General features: G+C 36.3%; 1 protein-coding gene across 6 annotated transcripts in view; it reads left to right on the top strand.

Moving 5' to 3' along the window:
• TBC1D4 (TBC1 domain family member 4) overlaps positions 1 to 15926 on the top strand; it is a 210086-nt gene that overhangs the window by 169392 nt on the left and 24768 nt on the right. For all 6 annotated transcript variants that reach the window (XM_086329973.1, XM_086329971.1, XM_086329974.1 and 3 more), the window contains 3 exons: positions 7596 to 7753; positions 10016 to 10225; positions 13731 to 13889. In XM_086329973.1, coding sequence (XP_086186099.1) covers positions 7596 to 7753; positions 10016 to 10225; positions 13731 to 13889 — 527 coding nt within the window. The remainder of the gene's footprint in view (positions 1 to 7595; positions 7754 to 10015; positions 10226 to 13730; positions 13890 to 15926) is intronic.

The raw sequence follows: 15926 nt of genomic DNA, 5'->3' as shown, positions 1-15926 counted from the left end.
ATAATTTAGATAATTGAGAACCAAGAAAACATTTTACACATGTTAACATTAAAAATTTCAGTCTACCTCAGCTCTGTAGTTCTACCTATTGATAAGAATACAGCACTTTCAGTGACACCCGTTTTCAGGTTCCTGCTGTTATATTAAAGAGAACATCTAGAGAATTCCTGTTTTCTTCCAAAAACAGAACCATGTCTGAAGGTGACAGTTAGGGACAGCCACCAAGAAGGTCAAGGATTAGCTGTGAATAGGTTATAGAGTACAAAAGCAGTGACTATAAAAGATTATCATAGTTGTTAATTTCGGCTGAGGTGTATGTATTATTCTTGTGCCAAGCTTCCCTTAGCCTACTACACCTCATTCTAATAGGAGCGTATTGAAGTCAGAGGGCAAATATTTAATTTTGCATTGAAAAAAATGTACCTCCTTGTGGTGATCTTCTTTTAAATGCTATATTTAGGCATGTGGAGAACTTTTAAGTTTATAGGATCATTAAAAACATCCTGTCTTCTGAAATGTGTAGTGTTTTCTTGGTTCTGAGGAATTCTAAAAAATCAGAGAGCACTTTCTGGTATGTTTTTGTTTCCTTTTTGTACAGTGTTTTGTAATTTGACAGCTTAGAATCAATAGGCCAAAAAGACACTTAAAATTTCATGAAAGATTATGCCAGTTGTAAGCATCTGGCTCCATGGATTATCACAATGAACATCCCACATCACCCCCACTCAGTCAACACATGGAATGCTGCCAGCACCCTGGCAGCTCCTCCCATTTTCCCACCCAATCTCTACCCCTCATCCTGACCTCAGATACTATAGTTTAGTTTTGCCTGGTTTTGAACTTTCTATAAATGGAATGATACAGCATAAATTCTTTTATATCTGGCTTTTTCCACTGAATAATGGTTTATGAGCTGTATTCTTTTATGTGTACTTCAGTTTATTCATTTGTATTGCTGAATAGTATTTCATTTACTACATCACAATTCATTCCTTTTCCGGTGGACATGGAGGTTATTTCTAGTTTTTTGTTTTTTATAGAGTACTCTCCCTGGATAGGGGTTTCCCAGGTGACTCAGTGGTAAAAAATCCGCCTGCAAATGCAGGAGATGCAGGAGACACGGATTCTGTCCCTGGGTCGAAAAGATATCCTGGAGGAGGAAATGGCAACCCATTCCAGTATTTGTGCCTGGAGAATTTCACAGACACGGGATCCCGGTGGGCTACCATCCATGGGATCACAGAGTGTCGGACACCACTGAGTGGCTGAGCATGCGTGCATGCTCCCTGGATATTATCCATGTCTACATTGGTACACACTTGTGCATTGTTAGTAGCTATCTACACAGTAGCAAAGTTGTTGGACAGAATTCACTCTTAATAGGTTTATTTCAATTAGTCAGTCACTTTGACATAAATTTACTACAGCCTTGGAGAGAGATTTTTTTTTTTAATTAGTATTATAAAATAGCTTAGATTTATAGGAAAATGCAAAACTATTATGGAGAACTGTTAAACCTTTATCCAGATTCATCCATTTTTAACATTTGCCACATTTGCTTTATCATTCTGTCTGTTTCCATGTATACATGCATATGTATATGCATATATATTTTGTTATTCTAAGCCATTTGTGAGTAGATTGCAGATAACATGTCCCTTCACTCTGAATCCTTCAGTGTGTATTTGCTAAGAATGAAGATATTCAAGAGTGTGGCTTTAAGCCAGGAATTTCTGAACTCTACATCTCTCATTATCACTGGTTTCAGAGAAAACATCGTATGCTCACAATTACCATGATATCTGCAACTATTCAAAATAGAAAGAAAGAGGTCCATAAAACTATGTAATATAATTTTCATTTGGGTAGCTCATATCTTATGAGAGGCATAGTGTGGATCTGTAAATATTCATAGTTAAGTAAAGTATAGAGTAGGTTAGCACATAGGTTAGCAAATACTATTTAAAGAGCATGATCATTTGAAATTTGAAATTCAGATAGGCATCCTTCTCCAGGACCACTATTTTGAATTATTAAAAACATGTAGATTATTGTTAAGCAGGCTGAGAAAAAGAAACCAAGATGCTTTTAATATCATGGTTTACTTAGTAGTAGGTTCATTTGTAGAACAGTGAAATGCTAAAGGAAAGGGAGTACATATATGTTTCGTTTTACCTTACTTCAAGTTAATTCTTAAAAATTCGATGTTATTTCATTGTGTAGTAGCTGACATATAATTATGCATAATCTGATGGTACATTTACATAACATCCATTTAGCAAATATAATATATCCTTTTATAAACAAACATCTGTTTCCTCTTATTGTTGCTTCTCAGCTTTTGCGCCTATATTTGAAAAATTTGTATTGAAATTCACTGGTCAAATGATAGTCATTACATCTGCTTCTAAAACTTTTCAGCGACAAAATAGGTTTTTGCTGACAAGTACTTTGTGGTGTAGTTTGGTTCTATAGTTTTCTCATATTATCTGATAAGAAAATAGTGTAATTACTCATGGTACAATATTGAAATTATTTGTACTTTATTGATGTCTTATGGGAATGCCTTTTTATTCTAAATCCTGGTTTTGGACATCACTCTTTTCCTGTGCTAATTCCGTTCCTTGTTTTCCTGTGGTACTAGACAAGACACTGCTTCAGAATCAAGGTGATTAGAGGTCTAAATATTTTCATTTACTAATTTATTAATTCTTCCAACTGATTATTACCATTCACTTAAACAATCAGTTTTGGCTGTCTTCTCCATGCATGGCATCCTTCCAGTGATGTGAAGGGTATATAGTAGGGGAAAAATGACTCCTGGTGTAATCAAAGATTATGAATGATCATATAAAAGATTGATTGTAAACAAATCCTGTTTCTACTCTATTCCACATTGACATTTCCTTAGGACTCTGCTGTGGCCCTCAGTAGAGATTAATTCAAATTTGAAAATAATGGAAGTAAATGAATTTGCTAGTTTGGAGGTACATATGTACATTTAAGGAGTCTATTTCAAATCCCAAGTAGATGCAGAAATAAGAATCCTAAAAGAAATCAAATCTGATTTTCACTGAAAAATATTCTTAGTCTGTTTCTGTTCGTCTTAATTGCTGACACATGGGTTACTTTGAGACACTGCTGTGGCCTTCCAGACCTTCCCCTGGGCTGGACACAGGAAAACACCTACTTCCTTTTTATGGAAGTCTGACCACATCTGTGATGACATTTCTTCCTCCTGACACACACGCTTTTTGTGGTAAATGTCCAGAATCACTGCTGAACAGCTTCACTGAAAATGATTATTCTTTCCTAGTTTCTATGCTTTGCTCATGTCACAAGCCCAGTGGAAAACAGATGTTCCTATCTTCCTGTTGGGGTCACTGACATTTAGATTTCTTCCTAATGGGAGTTAAAATCCAGTATAAAAGATTGGGCTAGCATGAGATGTTCAAAGAAAAAAAATTATTTGGGGCCACATTGATAAGATAAAAAGTGACTGAGACTTGTAATTGACCTACATTTTTTAATGGTTGCATGTAAGACCATTTCAGTAATATTTCTTATCTACTTCCAAAAGCCTAACAGAAATGTTAAGATTTTCTGTGTCCTTCTAGAAAGTTCTACTATAGGCATGGAACTAGGTCTGTGTTTTACCTTAGTGGTCATCTGGCCTATTATTTTATATATGGTTAGACTGAACCCCAGAAATGTTTAATATCTTGCTTGATATAATTTATATAACATTAAGTTATAAGAATGTGAGTAAGCAAATGAGCTCCCTAGAGATATTTTAAATTCCAATGCAAGAACATAATTAAAAATTTTTTTTCATTTAGTATAGAGTTTAGGAAATAAAATTCTTTGTTCTTGTTCTTTTTTTGTTTTACACATTGATGAATCTATCTCATTTGATTCAGCTTAATTGATTTCCACTTGATTAGCTTATTCTTAGTTTTATTTAATTAGTAAAGATATTCCATAGGATAATAGATGGGTACCCAGTTGAAACCAGGGCTTACATAAGCTATTAGTCCACCTAAAGTAATTATGAATTAAATTGTACTATGAGCTTTGTGGGAAAAACTCTCAAATTGCAACACTGTGTTATTCCATGCAGCCTTTCTTGAGGCATTTACAAAGAGAAAGCCTTTTCAGATTTCTGTTAAGTGGTTTTCTTTTTGTTGTTATTGTTTAGTGGATTAGTTGTGTCCAACTCTTTTGCGATCCCATGACCTACCGGGATCCTCTGTCTATGGGATTTCTCAGGCAAGAATACTGGAGTAGGTTGCCATTTCCTTCTCGAATATATGTTGGTATATATATTAATGTGTTTTCTATTTGATCCTCCTATTTTAAAATAAAAAAGTGTTTACATTTTGAAATCCAGTGGTTTCAAAAGAAAACGAAGTGAGACATTTTACATAAATGAACACATAATATAATAATACTCTGTAATAATGTAAAATGACATTATTCCATTAAAAAAAAAAGGAAAGAGAAGTACTGACCTGAAGACTTAATGCTAATTACAAACTGATTTTTTACCCTAGAAATACAGGGGAACCTGGGAGTCCCGACAGCTTTATCTTTATGAACCAATACGGCTTTGTCTGAACTAATGCAAAGGGTGTTTACCTTGACATAGTAAACTACAAAGCCTAAGTGCCTGGATCCTGGATTGCCCGGGTTTGAATCCTGACTCCCCCACTATATCCCTGAGACTGTGGGCAAATGACTTAGCTTCTTTCTGCCTCAGTTTTCTCACTAAAAACAGGAATTGTAATACCATCTACCCCATAAAGTTGCTGTGAGGTTGAAATGAGTTCATACTTATGAAATGCCTTGAAGAGTGCCTGGCACATTTTAAGTTTTTAGGATTTTAAGTTTTAGATATTATGAAATTTTCAAATAAGCGAGCTGATATAAGGGTACATTATGCACCAGTTTTATAACCTATTCCCCCAAAATTGTATATTTTACAGACAATAATGAAAATGACATGAGTTCTTCACAATTGTACTTTTAGTACTACCCAGACACTTGCTATGTTATTAACACTGAATTTGAAAAGATCTTTTTAATTCCAGCATTAAAATACAAAAGTTTCAGAATCCCTTTGCTTTGGTTTATTCTAATTTTGTTATTATATATACTAAGCATTAAAAGAAATTACTATTTATTGAACACTTATCCCGTGAGGCATTGAAATTGTTGCTTTTACATAAGTCACTTAGCTTCCTAGGATTAACTTATAAATTGGATACTCTTAGGTCAATGTGTTACTATCTGGAAAAAAAATGCCTTATGTTTTTTATTATGTATTGTCATTGTTAGTACCTACCATTGACACCTTAGTCTGTGCTTTTGGGAAATGAAGCTATTAGAACTTTTTGCCAGAAAAACTTGAAAATCATGACTATCAACAAAAGATTTTAAGAAGGTAGATCTTTTATTTATTCCTGACCTGTCAAGGAATTTATTCCTGACAAGCCAAGCCAACATGAGTTTGATTAAACTCCGGGAGATAGTGAAGACCAGTCCATGGGGTCACAAAGAGCTGGAGACTACCGAGTAACTGAACAACAACAGCAATATCAATGTATTCCACAGATATTTGTTGAGTTTGTTGTTCAGTTGCTAAGTCATGTCCAATTCTTTGTGACCTTGTGGACCATGGCACGCCAAGCTCCTTTGTCCATAAAATTACCAGGCAAGAATACAGGAGTGGTTTGCCATTTCCTTCTCCACGGGGTCTTCCTGCCCCAGAGATTGAACCCGTGTCTCTTGATTGGCAGGTGGGTTCTTTACCACTGAGCCACCAGGGAAACCCCTTTGGTTGAGTGCTTACCATTAATTACCAGTTGCTATACTAGGAGCTAGAAATACATCCTTGAGTTGGGCATTTAACACATAACTGCCAAACAGTTATACAAATAGTGTTATACAAATGAAGATACAGGGTCGGTTAAGAATGTTTTTTAGGATATAGCTATTATAAAGAATGAATTATAGTTCCCAAAAGGAAAATATTGAATTAAGGCTTTCCAAAGGGGAAGTAAAGGTGGTCATATCCAGTCGGTATTACAGAGAGTGGTGAACTGTGGACACAAATTAAGGTTATAACATTATCCAGGATACATAACAAAATGGGCTTGACTCTACTGGGATGTGCGTCAGCTACTTTCTGAAGTATCATGTCACTTGCATGTCACTTGCTGTCTGTGAAGTAGCTCAAAAGTATGTCTTTTTCCTAACCTTAATTTACCTAATCTAGAAAGATAGATCAAGATTAGAAACAACTGAATGACCTGATAACTGTTGAGTATGGATATGCAAAGTAAATACAAATACTACAGACAAGGGCTGACTGGGTTTTCTGAATTCTGATTGTCTCAGCCTTAGGGAGTTCCTCTGAGTATGTTAGTGAGGTGGTGGCTTTTCTAGCTGAGTTTCATTTCTGCACTAACACTGCTTGGTTCCATCAGAAATTTCGCACCTTCACTTGTTGGAATCACCACATGCAAATATTGTTCATCATTCTCTTAGGAAGCTCAGAGACTTTAAAATGTAAAACAGCAAAATATTCCCACCACCATGAGTGGCAACAGTTATTGCATGGTGTTTCAGCTGCTAACATAATTGGTCTCAAAAGTTAAGTTTGAGTCATAATGACCTTCTAAAAAAAAATGACCTTTTCCTGCAGATAGCCCCAGCAGAATTTAGAGTACTCTTTTCTAGAAAATGAAATTCTTAGAGCAGACCAGCATTACTGTATGTTCATATTACCAAGCATTAAGGTAGAAAGATGTGACATCCCCAACTGCCTACCTCACCCCTGCTCCCCTAAGAAAGTTAAGGAAGGTGATTCTGGGGTCAAATAATTAAAGCAAGTTAGGGAATTTCTGTATACTATTTGCCTTTGGTGAGTCACAGTGCATGCCTGCATATTATGGTCTCTAAGAAGTCCTGCTCTAAAGAAATCTGTTTAGTATTTTAAAATGCAACCTATCCAGTTGATTTGGCCACACTTTTTTCTTTAGTATCACTTAGCAGTAATCCCAAGGTTGACTGTCCTGTCTGTCTTCAGGTTACTTTCTATCATGATCCAACTATTGGTGGTTAATACTTAGAGATGAATTGTAATAGTTACAGGCAACTAGAAGCTATTTTATCAGTCCGTTCTATAAAAGCTATAAGAAAAGCTCTTTATGATCTTTTAATAAAGTATTTACAATGTTATAATATACTACTTATTAAAATTCTTTCAGCAAATGATGAGGTCATTAGTTAAGCAGCCTTTGCTCCTCTGTATAAGCGCTCCTATTGCTCAGGATAGAACTTGGAATGGTTGGCTCCTATGGAAAGAGTAGAAACAGGTGAGCTTCTGATAGGTGGGCTGTGCCTGGACTGCACCTGTCCCAGGATGTCATGGCCTGGGTGATCCGTGTGCCTCGCGATGCATCGCTCCATGTTGCCTGTGGCTTGTGCTTGCCCCTGGTAGAACTTGTGAATGGCCTGTGCTACCATTTTGTTATGAAAGATCACGTTACGCGGTTTCCTTTACAAGTTATCTATTTCTGTGCTTTCCACAGTGATGGAGAGGGGAGAAAAAGGACCTCGTCCACCTGCAGCAATGAGTCCCTAAACGCTGGAGGAACCCCCGTCACTCCTCGCCGAGTTTCCTGGCGGCAGCGCATCTTCCTCAGGGTTGCTTCGCCCATGAGGAAATCTCCCTCAGCGATGCAGCAGGGTTCGTTCGCCAGTCACTTACCCCTCACTACTATCGTAGACTCAGAAATGGAAGGGGTGCTTTTTGTACAAAGAGAATTAAGTGATTACGGTAGAGAAGTAACGTCTCTATTTTACATCCGAGCTAGTGGATATCGAGATAGTCACGTATCATTAGAACCTGTTAGACATACAGTGAATGCTGTTGAATGAAGGAAGGAAGGAAGGAAGGAATGAATGAATTTCCAAAACCTGTTTGGGGGCTTACTTCATCATGCAGAGGGAACTAGAGTAGTGATAGAAAAGAAGTCAGAGATCTTTTTATTTTTGGAAAAGCAGCATTTTTTACGAGTCACACATAAAGTCACATAGAAACACTGAACGATAAAGAAGTGGATGTAGGTACGCTCCGTAGACATCAGCCAGCAGAGAGCTCCTGCAGCTCTCTTTCCATATTAGACCTATAAGAAATTAAAGCGAAATATACAAGGGGGTGAAGTAAGTGTAACAAGGAACAGAAAGATTTAACAATGATGAGAATACTAAAATAACACTAAAGAGAATTTGAGAGAGAAAGGAATAAATAACTTTCATGGGAGATTTTAACATACTCCTCTCTGAAAATTAAATCTAGAGAAATTAAACATAGATAATATTTGAGAAACACAATTGAACAAGCTTGATCTGATATTTGTATAGAACCTTGTCACCTATAGAGAAAATTTATTTATTTTCAGCACACATGGAATAGTTGTAAAAATTATTTATGTAATTGGCTGTAAAGATTTTTAAATGAATTCTAGATAATCTTGATTATTCATACTATATCCTCTGATCACACTGCAGAAGGAAGAAAGGAAGGAAAGGAGGAAAGGAAGAGGAAGAATTAGAGGGTAACTAAAAAATGTCATGTGTTTAGAAACGGAAAACTGTTTTCCTAGAAACAAGAAGGAAGAAAATATGATTGGATCCCTATGTGTCAAAATTGAGTGGTATTTAGAGGGCAGTTCTAAAACCAAGAAAGCAAAAAGTTTTAAATTCATACAGTAAGATTTTTAAAAAATTATTAAGGAAGTAAATAATAAGAGTAGTGAAGTGATGTTGCTCAGTTGTGTCCGACTCTTTGCGACCCCACGGGCTATAGCCTACCAGGCTCCTCTGTCCATGGGATTTTCCAGGCAAGAGTACTGGAGTGGGCTGCCATTTAGGGAAGAGGTCAATTAATAAAGAAAACAACCCAAGAAAACAACGTTTCTAGAGGCAAAATTAACTCTGCTGGGGTGGTCAGAGAATGTTTTTCAAAAAAAGTTAAGTATTTTATTTAAACTCATTGCTGGGAGACATCTTTTGAGAAAAGGGACCAGAAAAACACTAGAGTCATTGCAGAGGACTTTGTGGGTCAGGGAGTCATGAGAAAATCAGCATCGTGAGGGCAGAGGATGGAGGATGGAGACAAGAGGTTGGAAAGATTGAGGCTAAAGTCTAAAGCGATCAATGTGCTATTCCCGGGAGTTTGGACTTTGGGATATATGCAACCACTGAAATGTTTTAAGACACAGAATCATGTTTGTTAATAGGAAAATAAATTGGCCAACAGTGCAAATGATGGCCTGGAATGAGGGTGAGAATGAACTCTGGAAACTGGGGAATAGTGTTGCAGGGGCTTCCTGGGTGGCTCAGGGATAAAGAATCCACCTGCCAACTCAGGAGACATGGGTTCAGTCCCTGGGTCAGGAAGATCCCCTGGAGAAGGGAATAGCAACCCACTCCAGTATTCTTGCCTGGAAAATCTCATGGACAGAGGAGCCTGGAGGGCTACAGTCCATGAAGTTGCAAAGAATCGGACACGACTGAGTCCCTTGTTTCAGGAGTGAGCAGAGAGTTCTGAGCCAGGCTGTGCCCAGAGTCACTCAGTTGTTTTTTATTTTGTTTTGTTTTGCACACTCAGAATATACATAGATGTTGTCGATTGCAGAAGTGTTGAACCCTGGGGAAAGGCCAGTTCATTTTGGAGCACCTATCTTATAGGTCATTTTGTGCAGAAAGAAGAAGTAGTGACATCATCCATGCTTTCATTTCAGCAGAGAGGGAAATCTGAAAGGGGAATTCAGTCTAGTGAATTGACTCACATCATTAGTTCCAGAAACTGACAGTTTACTGGGAGGGCAGCTTTGTGTACGGCTTTAAAGGCGCAACACAGGAGGAGAGAGCGTCAAGTCCAGAGAGGACGTGTGTGGCCTGGCTTCTGACTTTGGAATGCCTCTCACTGTTTTCTTCTCTGTAGATGGCCTGGACAGGAGTGAGCTGCTGCCACTGTCCCCTCTCGCTCCAACCATGGAGGAGCAACCTCTGATGATATTCATGTCTGATGAAGATGACCCAGAAAAGGGTGAAGAGAGAAACAAGTCGGAGGAACTGAGGTGTTTGTGGAGAAAAGCTATACACCAGCAGATCCTGTTGCTTCGAATGGAAAAAGAAAACCAGAAACTTGAAGGTTAGCTATTCAAACGGGGCCAAAGGGCATGATATGATACCGTAATTTAAAGGTGTAGTTTGTTAATACTCCCCCCTACACTCATTCTCCATCTGTATACACACTTTTACTAGAATAGCTACTGATGAAAATTGTTACTTTCTAGTTCTTGAGGTGGTCATGACAGGGGAAAGGTTAGCCTAAGAAATCTGTATTTGTGTTTGATAGATTTAAAACATCAGATGCCTTTTGAGTATATTTGTGTGATAGAAGGTAATAGAATGTATATAATATGAAGTCAGTGGCTTTAATATGACTGGAAGTTTAACATCTTTGTGTATAATTTAAAAAAGACTTAAACATGAAAAAGTAAATTCTCTTCAAATATGATTTTCAAACTTCAGGTCAGTTGTATTCATAATATGAGAAATATTCCTATTTCAAATAAATTATATTGTATCCAATACAACTAATCATCTATTAACAAATCAAAAGTGCTATGTTTTGTTACTATTTTATGAATTTTCTATTTAAAAACCATATTGAAGTCATTAAAATTTTAATTGGACAGTTTATAGCAGCTATTGTACTATTCATAGTGCTTGACTATTAAATTTATGAATACCAAATGCATTAGAATGTGTTTTCCAGACTCTGAAATAATGATGTCATTTACCCCAGTACTGATAGAATCACACACAGGGAGATGTGTAGACAGTACCAAAATCTGAAACATGTATTAAAGCCCTTATCTTGGGCAAATCACTTAATATAAAGGGCCTTTTTTCACATTTAAAAATGAATGGCTTAGCTTATGTAGGCCTTTGACTTTTAAGATTATTGGAAAATTATAATCTAGGTTTTTCTCTGACTTGCTTTTATTATGTTGTCTTTCAATGAAGCTTCTTTTAGTATAGGCAGGTATTCACATTTCTGTGTTCACCATCTAAAGATTCCTCTTACTACATCTATTGTTCAACTAAATTTTTTACTTTTTAGTTTGCTAGGGCACAATTTATTTTTGCTTAATACTATATTCTTAGCAGAATGAAAAGTTTATAAGACTTTTAAATATCTTTAGGAAACAAATCTTTTCTTTCAAATTAAAAGAGCAATTAATTGTTATTAACATAGCTTTTAAAAGTTTGATGTGATAAATGATATGCCCACTCAAGCTTCCATAGATTTTGAAAGGAATTTATGTTTTTTGTAGTTGATTATATCTTAAACTAACTCATAAACAGAAGAAGAGGTTGAAAAAAGATGGTTATCATTTTCTTAAAACTTTTAAAGCATGAAATTGGATTTCATTAACAGGAGTATGTGCAGTAGAGCATTATATTAAATATTAATGGATAATTTTAGAATCATAGACTGTTTGAACTGGAAATGGCCTTAGAGATTACTTAGTTCCATTTTTCATTCTGTAGCTGAGTTAGTGACTGGCTTGGGGATGCTAAGAAAATTAACCTAAGGTCAAACAGTGTTATACTGGCAAACAAGTATGAAAATTCCAGTTTATTTACCACAGTTTTTAGGCTTTTTCCCAGTACACCATATTGTATTTCTCAAATATATAGTTAATATAAAGAAATGGAATGTTTTACTATAAATGACTGCATATTCTGTGTATTATATATGGCTGTATAAGTTGACAGAATAAAAGAAGAGGTGACATTTAGAATATATGATCAGAAACCTTTGTCAGTTCTGTTTTTATTTCTGTACTTAAGTAACAAAGACGAAAAAAAATAGCTTAACATATTACAAATGTTAGCCAACGGATAAGCATTTTTTCATAGTTCTTTTGTTCTTGCCTGGTTAACCAGGGCAGATATTAACTATTCTTACTTAGCTATTCTTACTTACTTACTATTCTTACTCAGGGTGTAGATGATGGTTATTATTATTTTAAATGAATAATGATCCAGAGCAGGTTGGAGAAAAAAAAAATCTGAGGAAATATTATGCTTCATCCATTATGAAAAATATAATTAGTAAAGTTATATGTAGGATTATGTTAATTATTAGCTTTCTCTATGATAATCCTAGAGAAATATAAAACAAATTGTTGCAGTTCAGTTGCCAAGTCATATCTGACTCTTTGCAGCACCCCAGGCTTCCCTGTCCCTCACTGTCTCTCAGAATTTGCCCAAGTTCGTGTTCATTGAATCGGTGGTGCCATCTAACCATCTCATCCTCTGTTGCCCTCTTCTCCTTCTGCCTTCAGTCTTTCCTAGCATCAAGGTCTTTTCCAATGAGTCAGCTATTTGCATCACGTGGCCAAAGTATTAGAGCTTCAGCTTCAGCACCAGTCCTTCCAATGAATATTCAGGGTTGATTTCCTTTAGGATTGACTGGTTTGATGTCCTTGCTGTCCAAGGGACTCTCAAAAGTCTTCTTCAGTATCAGAGTTCAAAAGCATCAGTTTTTTGGCAGATATTGAAAAGCAAAACTAAACTATGCTAGAAAGCCATCTAGTGGTATCTAGGAGGAATTTTTGATAGTTTGATTTATCTTTTGATTATGTGTGGACTTTTAAGCAGAAATTTTTACTGCCCTGCCAGAATAGTAGTCTATTATAAGATGGTTTAATTCTTTTGAAATGGCTTCAACAATAAGTAAAGAGTAATACTCATTCTGCTATTTTTGTGCCGTCGAGGACTTTGGATGCCTGACAGAGATTTGTGTTGCAGGAGGTAAGCTGGCTGGGCCCTGGAGCTTCAGTGATTACAGATTACACTTAGAGCTTCTGTTCCATGTGGTCCTAATGAGAGAGAAGAAATATGCTTCCATGTCTTTTCACCCTTCTCCCCTTTTGGAATCAATTCTTCAAGATAAAGCTGAGGTGTAGATACTGGTTGCTTTTATAAACATTTCTTTTAATGAACTCTGGGCTTAGATTTTAGATAATCAAGTCAGAGAAAATTTTGTATTATTTTGAAAAATGAAAATGTTAACTTCAGTGAAATGGACTTTCCTCTTAAAGATGATTAAAAATGGACACAGGAATATGTAACCTAGTGTCTGCGTGGCTAAAGACAGTGTGGGTAACTCTGGAAATAATTATAAAAATGTATCAGGCTATCATGATCAAATATTTATCAAATCAGGGTTAGCCTGAGGCATTATTTTCTCATAGATATAGGATATAAAATATTAACATTTTAATGGTATTAACAAACTGTCACTTTTGTAGTTATCTATCACATTTGTCAAATATTTGAAATTTCTAGCCTGGAAAACATGGTTTGTTTTTTATGTCTAGGAAATTTGTCATCTGTAAGATATAGAGTAAAACCTCCTTAGAAGTTATTCCTGTGTCTTTTTTTTTTAATACATGAAATGACTCAAAATTTGAGAACTTTTAATGTATCTTTCATTTTTTACAAAAATTTTCATTTTGAGAAAATGTTAGTGGTTGATTCCTAAAAGTCATATGCTGAGGTTTTACAAAGGCAATAAAACATTACAAATTCTGTGTTTTAAAACGTAATAGTCTTAACGGAAACTCTTTCTTTCTTAGCAAGCAGAGATGAACTGCAGTCCAGAAAAGTTAAATTGGATTATGAAGAAGTTGGTGCATGTCAGAAGGAGGTCTTAACAATCTGGGATAAGAAGTTGTTAAACTGCAGAGCTAAAATCAGATGCGATATGGAAGATATTCATACTTCTCTTAAAGAAGGTATTCTGGATCATCTTAATCATCTTTTTTTTTTTTTTTAAAGTTTCAGAGATTGTTTTGACTCATCCAGCTTAAGCATAATTTTCTCTTTGTCGTTTCCTATAAAAAAAGGAAAGTAGTTTGTTTCCTCCTGTAGTTAGTGACTATGTTGGTAGGAACATGGTGCTAACGGAAGTCCTATCCCTGAGGAGATAGCAGGCACGTTTTCTACAGTTTCCTGCCTCTTCAGTCAGCTGTTTTCAACTGAAGAGTTATCACTTACTAAGGAAAGAGCATGTGCGTTAGTACAAATCTTTAATCGTATCCATAAAAATATCTCGAACTTATAAACTTGACTCGTTCCCATTATTTGCTCAGAAGTATTTATATATATATATATATGTTCACCTACATGTATGTGTTTAAACAAATCTATATTATTAGCTAGCAATCAGTTGTCCTACCATCTATTTTTTCTTTTATTTATTTTTGAAACATTGCTTTTATTCAGCCTTATATTACACTGCCGCTTTGTCATATAAAATGACTGACATTTAAACTTCTTAAATTTAAAGTTAAAACTAACGTGTGAATTGCTTACTTGTGGTTTCTGTGACTCAGATTCAATATATTAAAATGAGAATCTCTATGACCTGCTGGGCATAAAATAAAGATCCCAAGTTAACTTGACCATGAATCTTAAAAGCCTATGATAATGTGAAACTGTTACATAATTAAGTTAAAATTAAGGTTAATTTTGTAAGATGCTGTGTTTGCAAACCTGGTACATGTTCTTTTTCCTTGAAGATATGGACATCCCAAAGATTTCTACTGAATGCACTGTTTGGGAGACAAAATAGTGGCTAATCAAATGTGTGTGAGATGTAGATCACACTGTTCTTCGGTATGACTTGCAGAGATGTTTTAGAGGTGCTCATCTTCCCATTTCGTATAAAACAGAGTTGAAACTTCTTAGCACTGTGCCCACAGCTCTCCTTGATCTCTCCTTTCATTTCTCACCTCACTTTCTACCTTTCCCTACCTTGTAGCCTGTGCTTTGAAGATGCTAACTAATCTGCATCCTGGTATGACACAGGCCATTTCTTTATTTCTTCCTTTTTTTTAAAATAAAGATATTCTATATTTTTTAAAGCTTTAAGTTTTTGCTTTTCATATTAATCCTTAGTCTTTTCAAAAAATAATTTTTCTTTATTTAGTTTTGGTTGCACTGGGGTCTTCATTGCTGTGCACGGGCTTTCTCTAGTTGTGGTGAGCAGGGACTGTTCTTTAATTGCAGTGCGTGGGTTTCTCATTGCTACGGCTTCCCGTTGGAGAGCATGGGCTCCAGGGTCCTGGGCATCAGTAGTTGTGGCACACGGACTTGGTTACCTCTCAGCATGTGGGGTCTTCCCGGACCAGGGATCCAACCCACGTCTCCTGCATTGGCAGGTGGATTCTTAACACTGGACCACCAGGGAGATCTCCCCAGCTCTTTCTTGATTAGATGCTCCCTTCCCTCCCTCTTCTGTCCTCTCTACCTTCTCCCCATTTCCCGGCTCCCCTTCTTTCCATCACATGTTCTTCTCACTCCTCCTCTGTGCCCCCTTTCTCTGCCCCTCTCAGGGCCTCCATACATTCTTGCCAAAGTGATTGCTGCCTACACTCCGAGCCTGGAGAATCCTGTTCTCCCTCAGCAGTCAGTTTAAATACCATTTCCTCAGAATGTCCCACCCCCCAACCCCAAATAAAATAGTTTTGCTTTGTTATTCTTTCTCATGATTTTTTCCCTTTAATTGTGCTTACCATAGTTTATAATTTTGTATCTACGTGTTTATCTGTTAAACGTTTTCTCACTGCCCCCCTACACTCCTAGCACCCAAGACAGCATCTTACATGTTATTTACTAAATGAATGAATGAGACTAATTTTCCTGAGAATGGATTTATTCAACTCTCAATGATGAGGTTTCTTCAATGCCATGCTCTATTCTCTGCTATATGTTAGATGCTCTATAAATATTTAACTAAGGTGAATTACCAGACTTCTCTGGTGGTCCGG

Source organism: Bos grunniens, chromosome 12 (assembly GCF_055505025.1).
Source record: "Bos grunniens cultivar Pamir isolate PY7600 chromosome 12, Bosgru_T2T1.0, whole genome shotgun sequence".
Lineage (NCBI taxonomy): Eukaryota > Metazoa > Chordata > Mammalia > Artiodactyla > Bovidae > Bos > Bos grunniens.
The sequence above is the reverse complement of the archived record's forward strand: the minus strand, read 5'-3'. Positions and strand labels throughout refer to the sequence as shown.